General features: G+C 35.1%; 1 protein-coding gene across 1 annotated transcript in view; it reads left to right on the top strand.

The window, feature by feature from the left end:
* LOC129744637 (MOXD1 homolog 2-like) overlaps window positions 1–26,891 on the top strand; it is a 355,619-nt gene that overhangs the window by 231,372 nt on the left and 97,356 nt on the right. Inside the window, exon 6 of the mRNA XM_055737259.1 lies at window positions 13,150–13,428. Within this exon, the coding sequence (XP_055593234.1) occupies window positions 13,150–13,428 (279 nt within the window). The remainder of the gene's footprint in view (window positions 1–13,149; window positions 13,429–26,891) is intronic.

Here is a 26,891-nt window from a genome sequence, read left to right as displayed (position 1 = left end):
GATAAAAATATTTACTGAAACGTGCAACTTTAAACTCAAAACTTCCAATATGGTTTCACTAAATCTTTTGAAGGCAGGAATTTTCAAATGATTTTACGGCAAAACCAATTTTGTCACTCTGTTTCTTCAAAATTTCTTTCCAAAAACGGCCAAAAAACCAAAGATGATGGTGCTCTGAAATCCAAAACATGCAATTCTGTTGAACTAAGTTAGCTAAGTTTTGAATTTCTACTCAAAAAAACGTAATTTCCATCCATAGAAGAACAAAATCATCAAGGAGCACAATCAACGAGAACAGCTTGAACATTTTATATAACTGGGAACGTTTGGTATCGTTGTCCACGTTTCTTCCTTCCTATGATTGTCAGTTGTCTTCGCTCCAATACTGCACCGTGGGCCCGGCCGAGTAAAGATGGGTAGTAAATATACTTTTTCTACTCACCGTAACGGTGTCTCTGGTAGAACAGTTTTATTGATTGAAAATTAGCATCGCTAGTTGTTACGCAATTCGAAAGCTAGGGCTTTCCCTTTTCATTTGAGCCTAATTTTGACCATCGGAGAGTCTGGAACAAAATTTTTAAAAGATTTTTTAATGGTTTAATCAAAGGAAAAATCATACTATTCACTATTAAACACGTACCTCACTTTTAGCGTTATTCCAATACCGTATGTTAATAACATGATCTCATTGGATAACTCCCTAGCTACAACTTCGTTGAAGACTTAAGCCATAGTAATAGCTTTTTGATACCGATCCGTGAAATTAATATTGATAACAAAAGTTTTTAAAAACAAAAAACGTACGTCTGATTTAGCCAAATTTGAGGGGTTTAAAAGTCAAAATCCCAATGCGGTGCAAAGGAAATTATCTATTTCCGAAGGTGCTGAGCTCATGTTTCATTTTGCCAGAAAATTTTGATACAGAACTTTTCTCTCAATGCTCCCGAAATGTTTTCTCAGTAATCACGTTTTTACTCCTTAATTTGTTCCGGTAGCTGAACCCACCAAGAAGCATCTGATTTTCCAAAGTCACATTATCAAGCGTCATCATCGTAATACGTGTGACTCACCCCTCCGATTTGGGTCCGGATCCGGGTTTCGCAAAGCAAACCTTTCCATCATCCGGTCACAAGCCGTGGAGCGGTATTAATTTCTGATTCGATATTAAATTTCGCATACAACACGATAATTGATAAACCATGAAACGAAACAGATAAAATTTCATGCTTCATAATTCCATTATTACTTTCAGCCGAGCAAACGGAAATAGACGCGGAAACAGAACGATGTATCGCAATGGGTAAACGCACACATACATTTAAAGCAGAATCACACATACCATCATACGCACCAGCATCATCATCATCATTCACGAGAAGGCCCCGAAGCTGAGCCATAACTAAAGGGAAGCGCCGCCGATTTTGAATAATGCGTAATGGTTTTGCTGTGCTTCTTTTTTCCAACAATTCTCAACCCCCACACGGCTGTTCGACTGTGTGTTTAACTTTGTCTCCCGGAATATGTAGGTATTTGTGCGTATGCGAATGTCCTCCTGCCTGCGTTTCTGATAATTATTTATCAGGAATGTGTTGTTTTTTGTTGAGTTGGTTTTCCGGACCAAACAACACCGAGACCTACACATCCGATCACCAGCAAACACATGCAGGACCAACATTTTCCCGCATCGAACTTCCGATCGGTTTCTCTCGGTTTGCTTCCGGAAAAGCGGGAAAATTACCCCGACCCGGCTCGAAAGGTGCTACCGAACGATACCGAAAATGTTGGGAGGCCTGGAAGGTCTCGAGGTGGAAAGGAAATTTGTGGGACCAGGATTTTAAAGCGATTTTAATACGTTTTCATTTCACGGCTGTGGCTCAGCAGTAATTATTTGCGCTCCGGATTCCGCTTTCATTTTGCTGATTGGGTGTCGGTTGAAATGGGAGACGAACAATTGATACGACCTTTTTCGATTCGAATTATTCCATAATTTTGAAAAATTCTTCAGGCAATGGAGGCAATGGTCCAAGGTCCCTAAATTTAGTCCCTCCCCCCCAATGTTTTAATAGCTGGAGGTGAAAAACTATAATTCAAACTACAAAAATCAAAATTCATTTGTTAAATGTACAATATAACAATTTAGGAAGGACTTGGAAGAGTAGGCGATTAACGATTGAAAGCGGACCGTGTTTTTTCACGAACTCAAAATTTCGACAATTTAAGTTTTTTAATGTAACAGAGTCTTGAAAAACTGATACAAGAGATATCAATCGGGGACCGGATGTGCCCGGCAGAAGTAGCCACCGGAAATAGTGTTGCATAAAGATAGATTTTCAAGAGACAAATGCAAACTATCTCTGCAAAAGGGGCAAATTTAATGTTCAATAATTAACATTAAGATGTGCGGGGAAAGCTGAGTGATAATAAAATATGATAGTTTCGATGAACCGAGTGGTTTTTAACGCTGTAAAGAATGGCTTAAAAATCTGTATTTTTTCAGATGTGCGGCATGGAATCTGCGTGGATCGAGGAAGAAAATGGTGAATGTGCTAGTGGTGTCTTTGAATTAGAAGTTTTACCTTCTTGGTCGCATGGCGTGAAAGGTTGTCAGGAAGAAACTCATAATTCGTTCTATTCGTTGGGGCAGCTAAACTTATGAAACTTCAGGGATCTATGATCTACGAAATGCAAAATCTTCCGAGATTTCATGTAATGGGAAAATCTTAAATTTACCGATAATTTGTCGGTGTCAGGAGAAAAACTTAGATCCTGGTTGGTTGTTCGTTCTCTGTACGGGTCACGTCATGTTGCTTGCTAAGTTTGCGGCTTGCTAAGTTTTCTATGTGTGTTCTATATCTAGAATGAACAGGAGAATGTAAGTTTTCTTTCACGTGGAAGAGGGAATTACCTTTATTGTCCAGTCAAAGGAAGTACAGTGGATATGCGGTGTTTATTAAGTGAAGAAATTTGAGGTAAGATTTCAAAGTAGCAAAGTTCGGCCGAATTGGCATGGTATATCCAAGGAGTGTTTGCTGGCGGATAAAGATCTCGGTAAATGACAACTTACAGATGAGTATAAACCTAATGCAACAGAAATGATAAGACTCTATCATTATATTTCTTCGAAAATACTGAACGCTTTATTAGCTATGAAATTCAAAAAGCTTAACTCTATTGAAGGGGATTCGTGGGGGGTTGGATAGGTCATCAAACGAACGAAAGACTGATATACAATGGATTGTGGGTTCAAGCCAGCTAGAGAATCTTGGCAAATATGAAATCAGGAGAAGGATACAAGGGTTCTTTTTCAAAATAAATTTGTTTTCAAAAAGGTGGAAGAGAGTTTGGTGAGTCAAACCTATCTAAAACCAGTGGTAACGGACCCCTTGGTAGCACTGCAAATATTGTTGGTAAGTTAAGCAAGGACAATATTTGAACGTGTGATCGAGACTTCCCGTACCGATTCGGGTCACAAGACCTATCAGCCGCTGGTGGGTTCTCAAACATACATACATACAGTACCGTTCATAATTATATAGAAATTGGAAGCACGCACACTGTCACTTCGACACTGTTATATCACAAAATTTGAGCTTTCTGAAGTTTGCGTGGCCTGAGAAACAGTCATTCTACGAAAATCGGACTTTTTAGACATTTTTCATTCAAACTGCAATATCTCTGAAACTACGCTACATTTTTTATTACAATTTTGCACAGTGATTGTTGAAATATAAAGCTAGCATGTCTGAAGTTTTTGAAAAGTTCTATCGATGAGATCAAAAGTTACGCGAGGGTCAATTTTTTAGGAAAGAATCATATTCTCTGTTTAACAACCAGTAAATCTATTTCAACCAAAAAATCAAAACAATATCGCGAGATTCTGATTTCAAAACACTAATTGATCATTTATTCCATTTTTTCTTTTCCTCATTGCTTGTGCCAGACATTTTTTGTCTGATTGATGGAGGAAACGATATTGTTCTCATGAATCGTCTACAATGCCTGAAATATTGGACCTCGCGTAACTTTTGATCTCATCGATAGAACTTTTCGAAAACTTCAGACATGCTAGCTTCATATTTTAACAATTACTGTGCAAAATTTCAAAAAAAAAGTAGCGTAGTTTCAGAGATATTGCAGTTTGAATGAAAAAATTCCAAAAAGTCCGATTTTCGTAGAATTACTGTTTCTCAGGCCATGCAAACTTTAGAAAACTCAAATTTTGTGATATAACAGTGTGATAGTTGATCTATCTAACGCAAAAAATTTGATCAAAAAATATCATCAGAGTAAAAAGTTATGGAAGTTCAAAGTCGAAGTGACAGGGCGCGTGCCTCCAATTTCTATACAATTATGAACGGTACTGTACATAATATAACAATTGAGGAAGGACTCCTTTAAATCTTAAAATATCTTCACCTCAAAATTATCCAAGAGTCATACAAGCCATAAAGAGGTTTTTTTTTTCAAAATATTAACGCCTAATTCAATATTGTACATTTGAAAATTTTAAACTTTTTAAAAGCATTAAAAATTGAATAACTTTTAAATCTAAATTTTTTTTTTTAAAAAAGTTGTTACTTTTTCAAATTATTAAAACCATAAAAAAATTTTCATTCAAGGAAAATCTTAAAATGATTTTTATTTTTTCATCCGACGTTTCGCATTTAATACATATGCCTTTTTCAAGGAGTCTACGAATATCTATATATATAAAAAGCAATTTCTGTATGTTTGTTTGTTTGTTTGTTTGTTTGTTTGTTTGTCCTCTATAGGCTCAGCCGTCTTAAGAGCTAGAGAGCTGAAATTTGGCATGGATACTCATTAGAACCAGGAAGGATGAAAAATGTTTTCAGATTTTTGGATGACCCCTTCTGAAGAGGGTCGTCCATACAAGACAAATATTGTTTTCACAATATTGACGTTATTTTTTGTCGGATTGTGTTGAAAATTTGCACATGAGTGTGTTAAAAGACGAGCAATTGATCTCAAGTGTCAAATTTTGTGTAAGGGGACAGCCAAAGGGGTCGTCCATATTAACTGTTCGCTGTTTTTGCGATATTGACGTTATTATACATCGTATTCAGATGAAAATTGGTACACGATAGTTTTGAGTGACATGCAATCGATTTGCGGTATCCAATTTTGTGTAAGGGGCTGGCAAAAGGGGTCGTCCATATTAAATTTTCAGTATCTTAGTGATATTGTCGTTTTTATACATCAGATTGGGATGAAAATTTGCACATAGGAGTTATTGGGGACAAACAACTGATTTCACTTATCCAAACTAAAATCAGGGGTCGGCCAAAGGGGTCGTCCATATTAACTATTCACTGTTGATGCAATATTGTCGTTATTATACATCGGATTCAGACGAAAATTGGTACACGAGGGTTTTAAGAGATGAGCAATGGATTTCAGGTATTCCATTCAGTTTAAGGGGCCAACAAAGGGGGTCGTCGATATAAACCTTTCAATATTTTTGCAATATCGACGTTATTTTACATCGGATTGGGATGTAAACTTCCACACGGTAGTTTCCAGGGACGGACAATCGATCTCACATGTCAAATATTTTGCCAGGGGTCGACAAAAGGGGTCGTCCATATAAAATAATTTTTCACTATTTTTAGCAATGTTGACGTTATTATACAATGGATTGCTTTGAAAATTTACAAACGGGAGTTTTGAGGGAAGGGCAATCCATTTCAGATATCAAAGTTTTTATAAAAGCCCCCGAAAAAGGTTCAGCTTTTTGGCAATAATTGCGTTGTTATGCAATGATTTAGTCGAAATTTATACACGTGGTTTTTGATTCCTGATTTCATATTTAGTAGCAGACGACAGACGAAGTGATCGTCCAATATTTTTGCAATTATTACTTAACAATGAATCTGGAAAATGCTTGGCAATTGACTTTCATACAAACTGTTCATGACATATTCCAAGTTGAAAGCGAAACGGAGTTCGTATGGGATCAGCTAGTGTCATAATAAAATAATGAGTTTAAAAATGGTGCAACAATATTTGGTGTTCTTACTGAAATTTCTCATTTTAATTGTCCAAAACAGTTTTTTGAATCTGCTAAACTGTCTTATCGGGAAATGTAAGTTTAGTCGTCTGCGGTGCAGAGAAAAAATATTCGAAGTTTTTAAACTCAGCCAAATCGTTGGGTGAAGAAATAAAAATTGTTTGAAGATTTTTCTTGACTGAAATTGCTGAAAATCAATTTATTCATTACCCAACCAGTCGATAGCTTAATACTAAAAATTTCTTCTTTTGAGGTTAATAAAGATTTTTTCAAATGAATTTGTTATTTAAAAAGCAGAGGGTTTACAGTTACACAGAGGGTTTTGGGACATTATCAATTTTTCACGAAGCTTCATACTCGATCTAAGTAACTGGCAAACGTATTTTTAAGCTTTATTAATATTTTATTAAAATAATGTAGAAGCCAATTGTAAAATTAGTTATTGTATCCGCGTGTCTTCCGCTGTTTATCGTGCCAGAAAATGCAGACAAGAATCACATCATTTTTCAATTATCGTTTATTCCAGATTTCTTGAGTATATCCAGGCTTGCCTATAAACTCAATGAATAATTTTAGATAAGTCAATAACGGCTCTCAATCCACATTATTCACATTACTTGCTTAGTTAAGTGAAAAACTCATCTCTTTGAAAAGTTTTAGTTTTTGTGTTCAAATCCGATTTTTATCAGTTTATTTGAATATGATCATCAATTGGTTTAATCCTTAGATACGATATGAACGCTGCTGATGTGATTCGATGAAAAAAAAACAAAAGTACCGCCTGAAAGTACACCACAGTTATTCTCATAGAAAGTTTTCAGAGAAAAAGTTTAAATTTGAAATTGATTCTGCATAAAATAATAAGGAAGGAATGTTTTCACAAAAAAAAAAGACTTTATAAACGTCTACTGTGATCTCTGATGATGATGTCAATAAACCTCCAAACGTCGGAATAAATTAAAAGTCGTTTATAAATACAAAATTGGACTGATTTGCGTTATTTGAACACTTGCCCAAACATTTGAAAAAATTAGTAGGTATTCAACCAAACATTCGTTTCGCCGCTATTGGGTACCATTCAAATATTTTTTATACAGTTTTTGAAGTTTTAGTCAAATTCAATATGTAATTGTAAATTCAAGAATGAATTATGTATAGCTCGTATAAGCTTTTAACAACTTCATTCATCTGTTAAAATTTTTTTAACATTTTTCAAAATAGGTTAAAAAAATTTATTGCAATTTTCCTAAGACTTCAGGTTTTAGGTTTCAATATATTTTGATATTGTTAATGTCGTTTATTAATATTGTAAACTGCCAAACTGCTTCACTAAACTGGTATTTGGTATTCCATTTCCGTCGGTTAAAGCAATAATACCGGTATTTGGAAATTATTCAAATATCAATAACAAATTTAAAAATGTGACTGTTTTTAAATTAAAGATAAGGAAATTCTGATCATAAGACTATCAAAAACGCGTGAGATTTTAGATTAAGTACTTACCTAATAAAAGCACTAGTTTACAAATTTCAAAAAAAAAAAATAGTAAAGTTTATTAACTGACCAATATCTCTATTTTTACCTTTGCCGCAGAATCCAAAAGTTAAATTCTAAAACTCAGTTTAAAAGTTTTTGTTAAATTTTGCATAGAGGAAAAAAAGCTTTTAAAAAAGTCATTATTGAAAAACCTGTACATTTTTTCATTTATGACTAAAATGATTTAAAATTTTATTCACACTAAAGGCTCATTGCAACCTTTCCCTGTAGTATAATTGGCCTAATCTTACTTATACTTGCCATACCGGAAGATGAGACTGATTCTTCTAAGTGATTCATAGTTTTGCAGTCTTACCAATAACATCAATTATAAACTTCTTACTTTTGCTTTTACTATTTTTTTTATGCTTTCTTACAATATTTTAAATTTAATCTTTTAAAGATGAAATTCTAAATTTGGCTAAGAAAAGAAATTTTAGAGAGGTTCATAGTCTTATTTTAAAACTTATATTTCTTAACACCAAACCAATTTTATACCAGTTTTTTTTTAATGAGTCATCTTTGTATAAGATTTTTTTTTACTTATCAGAATTAAGAACCCCTTCTAAAAACTTCTGTGTGTAATATTTTAAATTTCCCAAAAGCATAAAATTTGAACTTAAGTTAGCGTTTTCATGTCATCAAAGATTATCTTAGGTTGAATTTCCTTAAGCTCAGTTTTCATTCTCGTATGGTCTATTATTACTTTCGCATTATTTGCTTGTCTTTTGTATATTGAGCATATTGTTTGAAGATATTATTCACTTTGGAATCACTGACCAGGGCATATCTGAGATACTGGCACTTTAAATTTTCATGTTACCAGAAGAAGACATGATACCAGAAAGAAGTAGAAGAAGATAATGAAATCACTGAATTCATCATTAGTTTCTAGAACAACGATGCCATGTGAGGCGTTGGTAGCTGGTTATTTTTTTCTCCTTAACAGTACAACTTTCAATGATTTTTGGAATAAATTGTAGTGAAATTTGCAAGAAAACTCTAATTTCTTTCGTCTTGTCATAAGAACTAATGTGCGGAATGAAATTAGAATGTATTCGAGTGATTTGTGGCAGGAATAGTTAGATGGACCCTTTGACTTTTAGCAAACGGCTTTTGATGCTATGCTTTTCTTACAAGTTTTGCGCTTATGTAGATTAGATCCATTTTCTGTGTAACAACATTGCCAATGCAATGGTCGATATCGTGACTCTTTCTCATTCTCCCTAATATATACTAAATGCAGTGATTTTATCAGATATCTTCAGAAACCCTAAGATTCCGGAAGTATTTTTTTTCATGCTTGTTCCATCAGCCGAGGTTTTTTTGTTCATCAACAGTTTAAAAGCCGTTTAAAAAAATTTCCTTGGTGCGGCTGCGTGCGCATGAATGTAGTCATTTTATGGACTGCTGTGATCGTAGATAATTCCATGCGTTATAGTAAAACATAGTGAACCTATGTAAGAGAAGCGACGTCTGAAAAACAAAATTCCAATCGATACAAAAGAACTGTCAAAATCTATTCCAATCGATCCGAGCTCTTGTCGTTAAGCTTTTATCTTTCTAATAGAAAACTCAACTAAGGAGAATATTGTGATTGCTGTTGTACTGCAAGAAAATAATTTTAAAACTCATATGAATTTTTGATAAGGAGCAATTTTGTTCACTGCTATGGTGGTTCGTGTTCGTCGTTAGAAAACTATGTGTTTGTTAAAAAAATTGAGGTCATTCATATCGTTTATTCCGATCCTTCGGGCATCAAATTCATTGTTGTTTTGTTGGATTTACTGAGCGTTTACTTTATAGCCTGAATATTGGGTCACAAAACAGTGCTGAGATAGATGTGACCAGATATTTTATTTTGAGAGGGATCAGATACCGCTTTTTTTATATGCAGGTTCACTAGTAGAACAGGAAGCTAAAATTTTATAAATATGCATTATTAATATTCGACAAATACTTACATAAATGCATGTATTTTGTTTAGTAATATGTAAACAAGGCAACATTTTTTTATTTTTTTTCACAAAGTATTCAATATATTTCAAGCATTCAGAAGCATTTGGAATTGTACAAGTACAGTTAATGATAAGAGTTTTTTTTTTATATTTTTGGGAGTTTAGTTTTCAGGTTTGATATCAAGGTTACAGGAAATCCGTAAACATGGTACGCTGTACACTGTACAGTCATTTTACTTTAAATCTATTTTATTTCCGTTAATTAGGTTAATCAAACTCCGACCATCTAAGCTCCTTGTGAATTTGTAGCTAAAAACTTATAAAATTTCATCTTAATCACTCCTATCTAGCGTAACACTTATTTTCTTGTTTTTAAATGTAAATACTTAGTACAGCCAGACGATTTTTGTAGATATTTTGTAAAAATGTGCTACGGTGTTATCACACAACCATTTTGAATGAATTTCATAGAGATAGATTTGGTAACAACGCCAAATCTGAACACTGAATTAAATAAGGCCCAGTTCAGCTAGGGACACATTAGTACAGCCTTAGTAAAGTTCCCAATTTGTAAACTTATACCTGTTTAAGGCCTCTAGGTTCAATCGGGAGTTTCAACAGGAAACGTAGGTGTTTTAGGATATAAGTAGCTTAGCTCTCAAGTGGTTTATTCGTCTACCAAGATTATTTTCCATGCCGCACTACCTTTTCCCAAAATATTCAGCGTGCAGATTTGTGGAGGGACGGCGTACAGCCGGTCTCCATTAAACATATCTCCACATGTACTGCACTTCCTTTCCTCCTATCGACTACATGGAATTGGCCGGCGTCGTTATTGGTTGATTTTAAAGTAGGAGATTCTCAAAAGTGTACAGTGAGATTGTGATGCTTGTTCCCAGCACCTTTCATTTGGTTCATTGTACAACATTGATTATCCCGAACCAATCACGGAGTGCAACCATTATGCCATTGGCCAGGAGGGGCCGCAGGTGGACCGTAGTTGAGCAAGCTCAAGCTCAACGATGCCATGTGAGGCGTTCAGAGCCAAAGGGCTGAAATAGTAAACATCAAAGAATTTCTTAAGCAATTTGTTAAACTTAATATTCAGACGTTTTTAAAATAAATAAACATTTGGAAATACAGACTCCGTTTCATTTTGGCAACACGTCCAAACTTTTAGTGTTGCCAAAATAGAATGTTTTTTTGCCGACTGGTTTTTCACTGATTACTACCAATTAAAATCATTACTTTTATCATGAACATAGTTTAAAGTTATTTTGTATTTATTTTAATTATATGTTTTTGACGCATTTGACATTTTATCTGTTTGCTAAAAATTTTTTATTTGTTTTGTCGAATTTGCGATTTTTGTCACTCTTTAACAGTTTTAGTTAAGTTTTGTCATTTTTAATATTTTGTTTGTAGCAGCTAAGAAAATTAAGTTTTTAGTCGGTGTATTAAACAAAAAAATCGGAACGGGGGGCGGATTTTGGGCATTAAACACCTCTCCCCCACCCCATGAGGACCCAAAAAACCAAGCGAAATTTTGATCTCTAAATTCCAAATTCCAAATTTTTTTCAAATTTGATTAACGACTAAAATAATTCAAGAGAAAAAAATCTCGACTCAGAGCTAAAGCCAATACCTCGAAATCTTATTCCAGGCCTACTCTACTAAAGTTTTTCAGAAAAATTTCTCACTAAACTTAGCTTGCCATATTGCCAAGCCAGTTGTTGGACAACTTTGTTCATTTAATTTGCTTGATCATTCATAAATTGGAAATGATTCATAAAATTACAATTCAGTATTTTAAGTTCAAATTTTTGAGCAAATTTTATCAAAATAATCGATTTTTTATAAACATAAAAAAGATTAAAAATTGACTGATGTACTTTGATATAAAAAACAGGATTTCAGAATTTTTCTTTATAATTTCTATGAAATAATTTTGATAAATATTGGTTGAATTTGGGAAAAATATCCCGAAAGCGAAAAGATATCTGATAAGCTTAGGTTAGTATAACTCTGGATTTTTTGGATCCAAATTTGCTTATAATAAATAAAATTTGATGTCTGTGATCAGATTCCGGGTTCTTTATTCGGTTTTTTGTTATTGAAATTCAGTTTGTATCATCATTGGGGGAAAGCGAATCTTGGTTTTTCATTTGGAACCTCAACTAGGTGTACTTTACATATTCGAAACTCATGATTTCGGATTGTGAAACAAAAAATTAAAGTTGCAACCATTACAACATTTGATCTTTTAATTCACTTTTAAAATTGGAACTTAAAACAGTTTTTTCATAACAGTGATCCAGAAATGAAACATCCAAAATAGTTTCATCATTTGCAATTTTTATTAAGATTTACATATTGAATTTCAAATTAATAACTAAAGAAAGAATTCATACTAAAAGGCGAAAATACAGAATAAAAATAGGATATTTCTGATTGAGTGTTTTGATAAAAATGTTGATTGTTGGTTCATACCTAAACAAAATGATTATCTGGAATTTCGATTAAAAACTCATAGTCAGATTCGGAATTCAGATTTTGAACTCAGGCTCAAAGCAGGATTCAAATCCGGAAATAAAAAAAAATTACTTTTTAGGTTCAGCTCAAATTTAAGTTTTATAATCAAGATAAGAATATCTATGTAAGAATTTCATCAAGGATTCAAATTGCACGATATCGCAGTTTCCTAGTTTTAATGCTAGATTCAAAAATTAAATTTTATATTTAATTAGAGTCATTTTGGAAACACAAACCAGCAAGACCACAAATTCAAAATAACATTTGGTTTCATTGTGAAGGTTTCACAATTTTACAAATATAGTTTTAAATTCAAAAAGTATGCACCTGATTCTCATTATGAAATAAATAATTTATGCATATTTATTGCTCAAAGAGCTTGTACTTAATCTTCAAGTGAAAATTAAACTGTAAGTAAATATAAATTATTGGTTTACAAATTGCAAATTATAGAAAAATATCGTCTCAGCCGATTAAGCCTTTATATACTGAATGCATTGTTAAAACTGCATAGTTATTCAAAAACAATGTTTCTTACTAAAACTTTAAAATTCAATCGAGTTTACAAGAGTAGAAATTAATCTGAGGTGTATGATAAGTTTTTTGAGGTAACAGCAGGTAAACAAAATTTTTCTCTTATAAAAATATTTTTTTCAAGGCTCAATATGCTCATTTCACATTACTTGCTGATCTTTATTAGCTAGGTTTTATCTATAATTTTATTTTAATTTATAGTAACTCAATCACAATTTTATCGGAACTTGTAATTTGTAAAACCTTCTTCTACTTTCATTACAAGGTAAAGAGGGTCACCAAAATGTGCGCACATTTTCACGTGGCCTACGTGTCTATGCGACCTTCCTCCCGAACACAAAACGAACGCAAGTGTGGCGTACAGGATGCGATTTCCGTGTCGAAAGCTTCCCGAATTTCAATCATCAGCGTAAATTATTGAGTGAATCGAGAGAAAAGCGCACATAATTCGTTTGCAGTCGGTTGAGTTTAATCTTCTTAAATGATTTGTACGGTCATCTGCTCACTGCCCGTTTATAATATTTTTTTCGTCTTTCTTTTTTTTTCTGTTCCATTTTGTAGAATGACACCATGCGAGTGATATTCATGTACTCGAAGGAAAAGCCCAGCAAGGGCGCAACGCTGCCGGGAACGCTTCCTGGCCCTCTGGAAGCTTTCAAGGGATCTAGATCGTTGTTCCTGACTCAGAGGACAAGCCAACAGCCGTTGCCCATCTCGGCCGAGGTCAACATTCTGGAGCTTCGCAATGAAGACGTCGAGCTGCCGGAAAGTGACGAGAGCCTGTACTGGTGCAAGATCTTCAAGCTGGACGATTTCCACCGGAAGCATCATCTCGTGAGGGTGAGTACTAAAAACAGAAGCCTCAAGACTCGTTTTACTACAAAAATGTTCAAATTTGACAAAAAAAAATCCTAGACCCTTCTAAGGATTGTTGTTCTAGCTCCAATTAAATTCATTTCAAGATAACAGTGTGGATACTTTCAGTCCATAACAATCCTTAATTTCCGATACTTTCGATTCAATTCAAGAAACGTTTCTTTCACCAGAACACTCTTAAATATTTCCTTCATCACTTTTCTCTGCTGAAGTATCAGCCAACAGTCTAACGAGGAAATGAAATTTTTACAACTTTCTTATCTTTCCTGCTAAATTTTTCACTTCTCTTTCCAAGAAACTTTAAAACCATTTTCCACACTCCCACACACTGATTTTTAACCTGAGACGGGAATTTTTTTTTCCACCCGTCTTGGTGAAGATCGATTCGCCAAGTCAGCCCTCGCCAATCTATGGTCATATTTCTTTTCACCCTCGAAGATATTTCCGGTTCTAGGAGAGTAAGAAAAATTTCCAGTCTTCGAGAGCTTTCCTCATCCATCCCCATTTCAAATAAAGGGTGGTAAAAAGGGATGAAAACCACAGAAGCAGCCACAAACACATTACACATTCATGCAGACACACGTGTGCACACACACATTGGCAGAAAAACTCGTCTCGAGTGCCATTTTTATCTTCGACACCGTTCTTAGCAGTTTTTTTTTCAAGTTTTGCTATTTTAAAGTAAGAAGTTTTTGATAAGTTAATTTTTTTTTTAAAGCTTAGAACAAAATCTTTAATAAGTCACTTAAAAAATAAACAAGAATTTCTTCAACCAAAAAATTGACAATTTTACTTTTAAATTCAATATTTCAGTAGAAGTGAACAACACTGTGCAGGGAAAATCCCGGTAAAAGATGGAAAACGAAATCATTTCCACCGTGCGAACCCTTTCTAAGACGGACGAGCCAAACCAGGGAACGATTCCAATGGTCCTCCTCGGCCCTGCCAGCTTTCTCTATCTCATATTTCAATGTAATGACGGCGGAAATTGGATGTATACACATCGATTCCGTCTGCTGTCACCGTCAAATTTATACACATTATAAATAAATTTTCCAGCACTTAAGAAACGTGCGACGGCGACGACGCCATCGTTTGGTCGTTATCTGCGGAACGGATGGACATTTGCTTTCCATTTCGATTTCTCAAGAAAAGCTTCTTTGAGTTTCATAAATAGTCACAAAAAATAAAAAATAGTTGCCGATTGAGTTTTTTCTCAAACTTGCTTTTTTCATGATGTTTTTAAATAAACTATTAATCATAACTGAAAACTGTGTATGTCAGAAATCTCAACTTTCAACTTTTGTAAAAAAAAGTCCGATTATTTGTAAATAAGAAAACCTTTATTTCGAAAAAGCATTCCGACTAGGATTGGTCGTCTGGATCGATCCTCGGTAGATCGATCTTTTCAACTCCGATTTTCGATTTTTTGGATCGATTCTTCGGCCAGAAAAAAATCGATTAGATCGGTTTATTTCCGATTCGATCTTTTTGTTCTTATTTAGGGAAAATAAGAGCATAATGGCCACCTTAAGGAGGACGCTAATATACCCATAGAAAATAGCTATAACATGTGAGTTACATCTTTTTTGTTCAAACACTAAAAAAGTCAATTTCCTAACTGCATGAAACTTGGAAATAGTAGGTATAAACGTTTAAAATTGCATTTTAATTTTTTGTGCCGAAATCTGAAAATCAGTCTCTGTAGGGACAGTATAAGCACCATCAATCGGGGCACGATGTGCGTTTTCTGCCGTAGAATCTAGCAGCGAATTTAATATGATGAAGTCAACTGAATTATAGAGCTGCAGTTTGACAAGTTTACATCTGAGGGTTTACCTATTGATAAGGTGTCGGAGATAATCAGAAAACTCGAGTTCGATTCCTGGTCGAGCCGAATTTTTTTTCATTGAGTATTCATGATCAGTTTAAAATAAAACAGAAATTTTTTATTTATTTCATTACAATTTTGAACCTTATTTCAAAATCTAGTGAATTAGGTGCAGCATGGTGTTTGTGATTGATTAGAATTAAAAATTTGCTAGATTTTGCTAATCTTAAGAAATAAAAGCGATTATCCAAAAATTTCTTTTTTCAAAAATATGAATAAATGTGATTCTTGTTTTTTTTCCGCATATTTTGTTCGATACCTCACATTAACATTTAAAAAATCTCAATAAAAATTCCTTGAAATAATTTCTATTAAACTCTAAAATATTTATTGCCATTACATTACTTAGAAATATCAAAGCGTTTCCGAGATATTCGGATTTTTACTAGTGTTGTTTTAAAACATTAACTCCGGTTCGCCTTACATAAAAGCGCTTGAAATTTTTTCCTGTCCATATGTAGATAGATTATACGAATTTTGCGCCATTTTTGCATGTTTAAAAAAAACAGTTCCCTCTTGTTACAAATGGAAAAGATCGATTAATCGGAGATCGATCTTCAAGCTTCGATTTTTTAGATGGATCGATCCCAGAACCGTTCATCTGAATCGATCTTGGAGATCGATCTTTTCCCGAAGATCGAACAATCCTAATTCCGACCATCATGATTATTGTGAACGCATTGCCGTTTGAAATGATTAATTTCTGTTTAAAACGGAGATTTGAGTTGTGGAAACAGGTTATTACTTATTTCCTTTCTTCTTCAAGTTGTAATTATATCATATGTTACACTAGCGATAGCTTTTTGTCACTTTTTACTTCTCTTATTCCCTTAAGGCCCATTTACACTTCACGTGAAAATGAACGTAAAAAATCTTGTTTCGTCAACAACTCAACAACGCGAAGAAATGAGGTTTCTGACATAGTCCAATCGATGAGGAATAGTTGAAAGATTAAATTCCAATAGAACTAGTTCCCCAAAACCAGACAGATTTTTTTTTCGACTCCCACTCCTTGATGAAATTTCCGCGATGAAAACCGGGGGAATCGAAATAAAAACAGTTTAGAAGGTTATAAGTAGCAAGTCCGGCTGGAATTTCATCTTTCAACCATTTTCCATCGATTCCATCAGGTTATACATGCTAGTTGTGTTACATTTTGAGTTATTGATAAAATAAGATTTTTTCACGTTCATTTTCACGTGAATTGTAAATGGGCCTTAACCGGGAAAGTAGGGGAAAACTGTACAAGACGCACCAGCGGGGTGAGATGGCCCATGCTATTATTTCTCAAATATACAATAACCTACGGCTTCGAATGATTTTTTTCTTCATTTTTATTGTAGCAAACAAGCGTTTTCATCATTCAATAGATGAAAAGTTCACAAGATCAGTTCAAGTTGAGCGTGTATTTATAGCGGTGGTGATTTTCGGTGCGGATAAAAAAAAAAGTCATTTTTACCTGTTCGGAATTCGAAAAAGTTAGCTTAATCCGGTACGCGGAGTGATAAAGTGGAAGTGATTTGGGGTGTCATGGAAGAAAAGTGTCAAATGGTCGGAATTTACAGGAAAAGCGATTTTTATTCAAAGGAATTTGGCAAATTTGGAAGAAGCCATCTTTTTTCAAAGCGTTTGTTTTTCCATCGCTACTCGGTGGGGGAAAAAAGTGAGATTGATGGGATAGTGAGTTGAAGCGATATAAAAACGCTAAGGAGTAAGGAAGAAAGCAAGTGTAGACGCAAGAAAAAAGAATATTGTGGGAATTGGGGTTAAGGTGAAAGTGAATGGTCCTATCCAAGTGACCAAATAAAAGTTTCACGGTGCTAGAGGGCTAAGCGAAATTATCGGTTCCAATACCAAGTGGGAGATATTGAGAAATAGAGGGAAGTGAGAAATAAAAAAACCAACGCTAGCCAGCCGGCGGGAAAGAAAGTGCGAAATAAGCAAGTGGTAGCTGAGATGATCTAAAGGAGAGTGAAAGAGAGAGGGTGAATAAGTGAATTTAACAAGAGAGCTGTGAGGTTATATGAGAATAAAAGAATGCTGGTTGCATAGTGCGTAAAAGAAACGGGGCATATTGAGAATAAGTGGGAAGTGGGAGGTGGGGAAAAAAAACCAACGCCAGTCAACTGGCGGGAAATAAAGTGTTGAAATCAGAACGGTTGGATATTGGTATGATCGGAAGAGAGAAAGTGAGAGTGTAAGCAAGTAAGCTTTTTTAAAGGGTCGTGATGATATGTGTGAAAGAGTGTATAGTGTGAAAACGAGTGACGAAGTCGATTGAACCTCTGGAAGAGAGAAACTATTTGCAAACGCTTCAGGTGTGAATAGATGTGTGTAGAGGACAAGGTAGCTTTTTTCCAATATACCGTTACTTGGAGAGAGTGTGAGTGAAGGTCAATAGTATCGGGTAAGTAGGCAAAACATATTTCAGCAGCTGTGGAACGGCAAACTACGGCAAGTCTTCGAAACAATCAGAAGTGTTTTAATACAGGACAAAATGAGCTACTACAATAAATTGCAGAAATTTCAACAATTTGATCTTTCAATCCAACAATTCAATGAGCATACGCTCATATATTCATTAATTCACCAAGTTAGAATGATTAGGATGGAATATGCCGATTCCTTACAATACGACGAAGCATATTTCAGAACGTTGTTTGTTACATTTATCTTAAATTGTAAAGCACAATTCCAAGACTGGTGGGGGGAAAGATATGAAGATATTGTAGAAGGGCTAAAAAGAGGTGTAGGTGGGTTGGAAATGGAAACAATTAAAACAGCAGCAGAGATTTTTGAATGTAAAGTAACTGTGGCTTTCGGAAACGACGAGATGCATATAATTTCGCCGCTATTAATGAAAAACGAAGCAGAAGCAAAAGAAATCGTTATCTTTGCAGAAGAAAACGACGAAATACTAGTTTTTGGAAGTGTTTGTAAGAAAGATGTTAGTGAAAATGGCATGGGAAAGGGAATGGGTCAGAATGAGTATAAAATTGAAATGAAGGAAAAAAGAATTAGACGAACGGAGGCTGATATGCTGGTAGAGCTGCAGGAAATCCAGAACATGTATACTTTCAGAGAAACTGGAGAAAGTATGCTAACAGAAGGAGAAGACAAGGGTGATAGAAGAGGGCAGATAATGGTTGAAATTGAAAATTCCGAAAACTCAGATAAATTGAAAAGAAGAAAACAAGCCGAACGAAATAGATGCAATGAGAAAACAAGCGAGGCAAAAAGGTATAAGAAACATGAAATAATGACAGAATACGGAACAAATAATCGAATGATCATAAAACGAATGAGAGCAGAAGGGGATTGCTTGGTAGAAGCAGTATTAGACCAAAAGAACAAAGATTTTCCTGATTTTATTTGCACAAGGGAGAAAATACAGCTATGGCGAAATTCGGTGGCGGATTACATGGATAATAATAGGGACAAGTTCGAACCATTTTTAGAAGAAAGTCTAGAAAATAACGGCTTCAAAAAATTTATTCAAGATGTTAGGAAGCCGGGAACATGGTTGGGTTTTGAATCACTTGTTGCATACTCAGATATGATGGGGATTAGAATAATAGTTCATAGTGCAAACAATCCAAAAATAGTTATTGGGGAAGAAAGGAGTGGAATATCAGATTATAATGTTCTTTATGTTAATGGCAACCATTACGACAGTGTTATTAAAATAGAACAAATATCCAACAGTGAACGATCACAGACAGATGAGGTAAAGAATAAAGAGGAAAACACAGCAAAAGGCAGCACAGACAATTGTAAATGTATTAAAAACCTTAGAAAAGAAGTAAGTTTGGATAATATAATGGAATACCATCTAAATAGCATAATGGAAAAGGAAGGAACAGAGGATCAGAGCAAAGATGGTCACAAAAAAGAGACTAAGGGAGGAAGAGAAATATTGAAGGTAGGATCAACTAATGTAAGAGGGTGTACGAATGAAGAGAAAAGGAAGCAAATAGATGAAACTTTGCATCATCACAAGATAGATATAGCCTTATTACAAGAAGTGAACACATTGGGTGAAATACAAACAGCTCACTATGATTGGTGGATAAGCAAGAGTACTCAGAACAAGATGAGAGGCTTAGCATTTCTCGTAAACAGAAATGCTAATATCCAAATAAAAGATATTATAGAAGTGAGCAAAAACGCAACAATGACAAAAGTATTCATGGAAGACAAATTCAAGCTGGTGCTGGTAAATGTGCATGCACCTAATAAAAAGTCTCGCATGTTTTTTGCTAAGCTTGGAGCACAAATATCGAATCGAAATTGGGAAAATAAGGTAGTCATTCTAGGCGACTTCAATGCACAGATTGGGATAAAGGAGGTAGAAACAGAGGACGCAGGAGTGATTGGACCCCAACTAGGGTTCGATGAAAGCAATGAAAACGGGCAAGATTTGAAAACATTTTTGCATTTGAACAATCTACAACTTATCTCGTCAATGATAGGACAAAATGTTAAAGTAACATGGAAATGTGGGGATAGGAAAAGTCAAATAGACCACGTAATTAAACAAAAGGGAGAAGCAGTAGTCTGTAGATACATAAAAGGAATATGGACTGATATAAATACGGATCACCGACTAATGGTAACAGGGATTTCAATGGACAAAACTAAAGAAATAAGAGGAAAGGAGGGTAATTATAGAAGTCTAGACGCCAAAGCTTTGAAATACGAGGTGGTTAATAAAAAATACAAAGCTGAAATGATAAGGATAAGGAAGCTTGAGGGTGAGCCAACTAGCGGAAAGGACATAAATGAAAGATACGAATTAATTGCTAATAGGATAAAAAAGGCGGCAGAAAAGGCACTTAGGTCACAAAAACCCCCTCTATCGCCCAAAAGGAAGAAAGCTCTTTCACGTTGGAAGAAATCTCTAGAACTATTAAAAAACAGGCCAGATGTTTCCAGTACAAGATTATAGAGAAAAACAGAAAACAAGAACTGGAATTAGCAAATAAGGAACATGAAGAGAACGCTATTAAAACTTTCTACAATAGTCTTAATGATTTTGGCGTGGGAGTTCGGATACAACAGTCTTACACATATCTTAATAATTACTTGAAGAAAAATAACAACAAAAATACCTATATACCGAAATCGAAGTGGGAAGATGTGGCTCAAGAAGAACTAACAGATGAGGTACAGCTCACAGGAAATCACGATACTTGCCCATTACTAGAACCACCCAGGGAGGAAGAAATGTATTCAATTGTACAAAAGTCGTGCAATGGGAAATCACCAGGACCAGACGGCATACGAATGGAATACTTAAAGTATGCTGACGATGATACATGGGAAGAAATAGTAGGAATGTGGCAAAAAATGTGGATTGATAATCAATTCCCCGATGAATTGCACAAGTCAATTCAAGTTCCGTTACCAAAAATAAAGAATCCAAAGGTTGTTAATGACTTCCGAAGAATCAGTCTCTGCAACATTGCATATAAGCCATACGCCAAATGGATGAGAGACAGACTAGCAACCTTTGCTGGTGAAGCTGGGTTGCATCAAGCCGGGTTCACAAAGGGAAGGTCTACAGATGACCACATTTTTATGGCAAGAAGAATCCTCGAGGAACATTGGAACGCTGGGATAAAAATGTATGCGGCAAGCCTTGATATCCAGAAAGCTTTTGACAATGTTAAACTTAGTAAGTTAAAGGATATTTTGTCAGATCTAGAAGTACCATCGCTGCTCATAGACAGAGTCTTACAGTGTATCAGAGTAGACAAAACAAGAATTAAATGGCAAGGACAGCTGACGTCAGAGAAACTTAGGAATAAAGGAATAAAACAAGGGTGTCCATTGTCTCCATACTTGTTCAATCTAATAATGCAAAATGTGTTGCATAAAATCCAGCTTAAAATGCCCAGAATCAGATTATTGGATATAGGGAAAATAGGAATACCCGTAATACTAGCCTACGCAGATGACTTACTTGTTATTGTTGAAAACGAAAGAGATCTTGGTAAAATTATGAGAATTTTAGAAGAGTTACTGGGGGAAATTGGACTGCAAATAAACAATCAAAAAAGCCAAATACTTAGTAGAATCCCTAATAACTATGGACTCACACCAGATAAAATAGAATTGAATGGAAAACTATACAGTACATCAAATACAATAAAATACTTGGGAGTTTCATTAACTAGTACCTTAGATAGACCGGCCACAACAAAAAATAGATGTGTTAATACTCTAAGAGCAGCAAAAAATGTGGTGGAATTTTGCAAGAAATTTCAACCGTCATGGGAAATTGGAAAATTAATATATGTTACAGTTCTAGCTAGCTCAATGTTATATGGAATAAAAGTAGCAACATTGACTAAAAGAAGCAGAGCACAGATTTCAAAGTATGAGAAAATGATAATGAAACAAATTTGGGACACATGCAGAGATACAAAAGGTAAAAAGTTAAATATAAAAAAAGAATTGAAAGGAAAAACTATAAACAGAAAAGCCACGGTAGGAAGAATCAAGTATTATGGACACATTAAAAGGAGAGACAGCATGCATCCACTCAAGATAGCACTTAAATACAAAATGCCTTTTAAAAAAAGTGGACGACCCAGTTTTACGTGGAGGAAAGCACTCGAGCAGGATTTTGGAAAGTACAGAAATGTTGAACTGGAAGAGTGGGAAGAATTGGTTAAGGATAGAGAGAAACTCAAAGCAAAAGCGGAAACTCTATATAACAAAACCGATAGTGAAATATCTGATGGGGAAAGTGAAACAGAAGTGCCAATTTCATAACATTGGAATGTCCAATATTCGGTAAAAATTATGATTATTTTCCAGCTTCTCTAAAGGGAGAAATAAGGGTTGCACGCAACGAGCAGGTTATCCCATAGCACTGTTTTTCTCTCAATTTTTCTTTTTTTATTATTATTTTAATTATTCTGATTTCATACTATCTTCAAATTTTTCCCTTATACCGATAACATATGTAGTAATTTAGCGTTTATTAAGTTGCAGCGAAAGATGAAATGTATGCGTAAAGCCAACAGTACAAGTGAATTTTCAGCAGCTTTGAGATTACCCCGACAAATGAATTAAACAGGACGCGTCTTCAAACGGCTCCCAGAGCTCGAAACTTATAATTACAAACAAATAGTACAAGAGCAAGTCGACACAAACCCTTCTAAAATATTATTCACATTGTTTTAATTTTTAAATTGTATACTAATCATCGTTTGAGTTTCAGAAAATTCCAATAATTTTTTCTAGGAAGCCCAAGGATTGTTTTGTTTCTAGTCGTATCCTATAACTCCATGAACTGTTTCTTCAATTTCATTCAAATAATCATGATGTGATTCGATGGATTCAATAAATTTTAGAGGAATGTCGATGATATTTGTGTTTTGAGCGATTGATTGGAACAGTTAGTTCTTTAAAGCATTTGAAGAAGAGGTAGTTCTGAAGAGTTTCAAAAAATGATGATTGCTCTCTAGAGGTTGTTGAGTACAGAGAATCACACAATACATCTCATTGCAAATAACCATTATTACAATAATTGAAAGGGCTCCAACAGGAAATAAACTCTCATAAGTTATAGCCGCACTTATTGTAAATATTATTACGATAAAAATGAATTTATGTTCCATTGATATGAACAATTAACAATTTTACCCTTGCAGCGGCTGCATCACCCAGCATTTCAAATGGATTCAACAATTTGAACATTTCTAAATAATCACTTGGATTATTTTCAGACTATCTACTTGTTATCTACATGGTTACATTATATATTTGTTTAAAATTAAAAAAATGAATATTATCACTTTTAACCATTTTTGAACATTTTTATTATTTTACAATTTTTTTATCATTTCTATTTCTATGTTACATTACACTAAAAAAAAATTTTGTTGCAGGTTGGCCAACTTATAGCCTTTACATAAAAACAACAAAAGGTCACAATCAATCTTAATGAAATATATATTACCCTATATTATTATTATTATTATTATTATTATTATTATTAATATTATTATTATTATTAATATTATTATTATTATTATTATTATACTTCATATAAATTCATATATTTCATATATCATATAATTTCATTATTAAACAAATAAATGTTTGGGCAGGGGCATCTGGGTATCCTCGTTTTGCAAAAAGAGCGGGTTACCGTGTATGCTAGTACCGTTTCAAATATTGGAAATTCCTCATTTCATGTCAAGGGAATTTGACGTGGTTGAAGAAAATAAAGTATTTGATTACTTTTTGTAAAATAAGGACGCACTCTTTTTTCGGAAGCCTTGGCGGCGGGATTATAGCTTGCATGCTATCCTGGCTAGACAACAAGATGGCTATAGCTATTCGAGACTTGTACCCCTTATAACCTTGGATACCGTAAGTGCCTCTGCTTATGATTCCGCTCCCTTGAAAGTCTCATTGAGTAGCTATGATCGTCTTGCGTGGTAACCAAGATAGACTCGTGGGTTATTTTTTTTGCCACAACCGCGGCGCTGCCGTAAACCCAAGGTGGATTCATACATACATACATACATACATACATACATACATACATTCAATAGATGAAAAGTTCACAAAATCTACTTTAGTTCTTAAAAACAGAGGAATTAATGGAACCAGCGTGAAACTTGTAATTTTTCATAAGTAACATATAAGGTTTTATGGTAAAACAGCCTGCGCAATCTGATCAAACTACAGCTTATCGTTTTACCACTCATGTGCACTTTCGGAAGACTATAAATATTTTGTTGTATTTTATTAACTTCCTACAAATTTTTATCAAAATTCAATCATATGAAAATTGGGGCAGAATGCCCACAAGACCACGTGTTTTACGCTCAAATTTTGAATGCTGTTAGCTTTTGAGAAAACCCGAATATCAAAACAAAATGCCATTCTTTTCATTTGCTGACTGCCAAATTACGATAACAATGCATAGTTATAACATATTTTGTCCTTGTTCGAGTAAAAACGGTGCACCGATATTCGACTCGAAAAAATTATCGGCCGCCATGTTTGCCGCGATATCACTATATCAGTCAAAAATATTGAATTTCGTTGCCTACTTGAAGGCGTTTTATCTATAAGGATATAAAAAAGTGTATTTTGAAAAGCGAAATTTTCAATGAGTTTAGTAATGCTAAATGATTTAAAGCCAAAAAATGGTAGTTTACAAAAATACGATTAACATGTAATTGAACGATTGGTGTTTCAATAATTACATTCCGTACAATCATTGTTCTATTTCTTATCACACTTGCGGTTTGGTGCGTTCTGTCCATTAGTTTTGGCGTTCTACCCCGCGGTTTGTTTTCTGGCTGTTTTAGTTTTTTACAAAAATATCGTCAAAATCGTGTTTTTATCATATTTCTTCTTTTCGATAATACGTAAATTTCATCCTTAAATCGTCGTCAACTTTCAATTTGGTTCTTAAATGATTGGTATCGCTGTAAATAGCAATTATGCTTAGCTGGTGCGTCTTGTACAGTTTTACCCTACTCATTCCTCGATGAATCGAGGCTTGCTTTGATTCTTCAACTAAGAATTTCTGCCAACACTTTTGTGTAACCACGAACCTAACTTGAGTACTCTTGCTTTACCGTGTGATAATGTAAACATTTGTACTGTCATCATCATCATCACTCATCTATTGTTCGTTGTTTTACAATCATCAATTTCGAATGGCGCAAAGCATGTGGTAAACAAAAACAAACATTGTTTTGGTTCTGCTCGGTGCAGCAGACCCAATTCTTCTGGACGACCGATCCCAATCGATTGTTCCCGGAGGATCCCAAACGAGAACCGTAAGTCTCAACACCTCCCCTCAATTTGCAAATTGAGAACGCTGAACTGCTCCGCATGCCTTGCCCTCGGTAGCGCCTTCGTGAACGCATCAGCTGGCTGATCTTCAGTCGATATGTGTTGTAAAGAAAGCTTACCACTTCTTAAGATCTCCCTGATGAACGCATACTTCATGTCCAGATGCTTCAGCCGCTGATAGGTCCGCGCCCTTTCCAGGTACTGAATGCAAGGGATTTTGTCCTCCAATAATGTGAAAGAAGTGCTAACCACACCCAATTCACCCAGGAAGCTTGTGAACCAAAAATCTTCATTGACTGCATGGCAAAGGCTCCAATCTCAGCTTCGGTCGAGGACGGACTTACCGTCTGCTGAGGATTTGTTGACCACGAAATAAGATTCTCGAAGATCATGTAAGTGTAGCCTGATACAGATCTTTGACCATCGGAGGCGTTGGTAAAATCTGCATCAACATATCCGATGAGTGGTTCCGATTAAGCGTTTCTGCGGATGCGCCTTATCTGCACGCTCCTTTATTTTAACTCAAAATTAAGTATGACCGAGGTTCAAAACATAGTTCGATTCTATGAACTAAAAGTTGAGCATCCTTTTTCCTCCTTGCGATGGTTCAAAACAGAGTTCGAACTGCGAACTCAAAATTGATCCCTTTTTTTTTCCTTCGGCAAGGGAGCAAAGCTGAATTCGACCTCATAAACTAAAAATTGAACTCTCTTTGTTGGACTGAAAACACTTAGCGAGTTCACTTCGAATCGGAATAGCAACCTAAGAAACACGACGCAAAATTTTGTCGTTCCGGAACAATTACCGGAAGACTATGAAGGAACTTCATAATGAAATGTCCACCGTGTCAGCGTAAAATTCTGTCCGTCATTGTCATCATATGGTGAGCGGCTTGGAATGTCCGGAAACTTCCGGATGTTACTTACTTCCCGTGGGGTGTAACATCCGGAAGTTTTCTTTTACCGGGAGTGTCAAAACTTTCCACCGCTCTGTTATAGCATTGCAATGTACCGGAACAGCAACATCCGGGTACAAAATTTCAACCATTCTTATATTCCCAGAAAATAAACAACCCTCGAATAAAAATGATAAATTTGAGTTCCGATGCCTAACTTAGTATTGAGTATGCCTATCTGAACTTAGTTTTGCGATTGTCCAGTCGAACTCAAAGTTGAGGGCTGCCACTGAAGTGCTGTTTTGAACCAAAACTAATTAATTTTAAGTTAAAAAAAAAGAGCATGTGTCGTACCTAGAAGGTAACGAAGAATGCGCTTCAGGCCTTTCCAATTCAAATCCGCTGTGCTGGCCTGATACTTGCTAAGTACAATAACCGCAGCTCAGATATCCTATAATCTCACCATCGTTCAGCTTCGTCCAGCTAACGTTCGTGCCAGGGATAGTCATGCATTTGGCTCAATGAATCTTTTCGCCTGAGCTGCTCCCTCTGCTGCTCTCCAGTAGGAGACAAAAGTTGTGCTTACCCAGTTCTTGAGTTCCATATTCAAGGCACTCCTCGATACTCCGCAGAAAGGTTCAGGTCCAATTAACAGGCCCTGAGATCCTTTCCTAGCTAGCAAGCGTGCTTCTTCGCTCCCTAGAATACCACAGTGGCCTGGAACCCAGCTTGGTGTAACATGTGAATGTACTTAGTGCTCGGAGAGCGGCCTGGTTGTCAGAGAATATATAGATACTTGTGTACCGATAT

Source organism: Uranotaenia lowii, chromosome 2 (genome assembly GCF_029784155.1).
Source record: "Uranotaenia lowii strain MFRU-FL chromosome 2, ASM2978415v1, whole genome shotgun sequence".
NCBI classification, from domain to species: domain Eukaryota; kingdom Metazoa; phylum Arthropoda; class Insecta; order Diptera; family Culicidae; genus Uranotaenia; species Uranotaenia lowii.
This window is presented reverse-complemented; position numbering and strand designations above follow the sequence as displayed.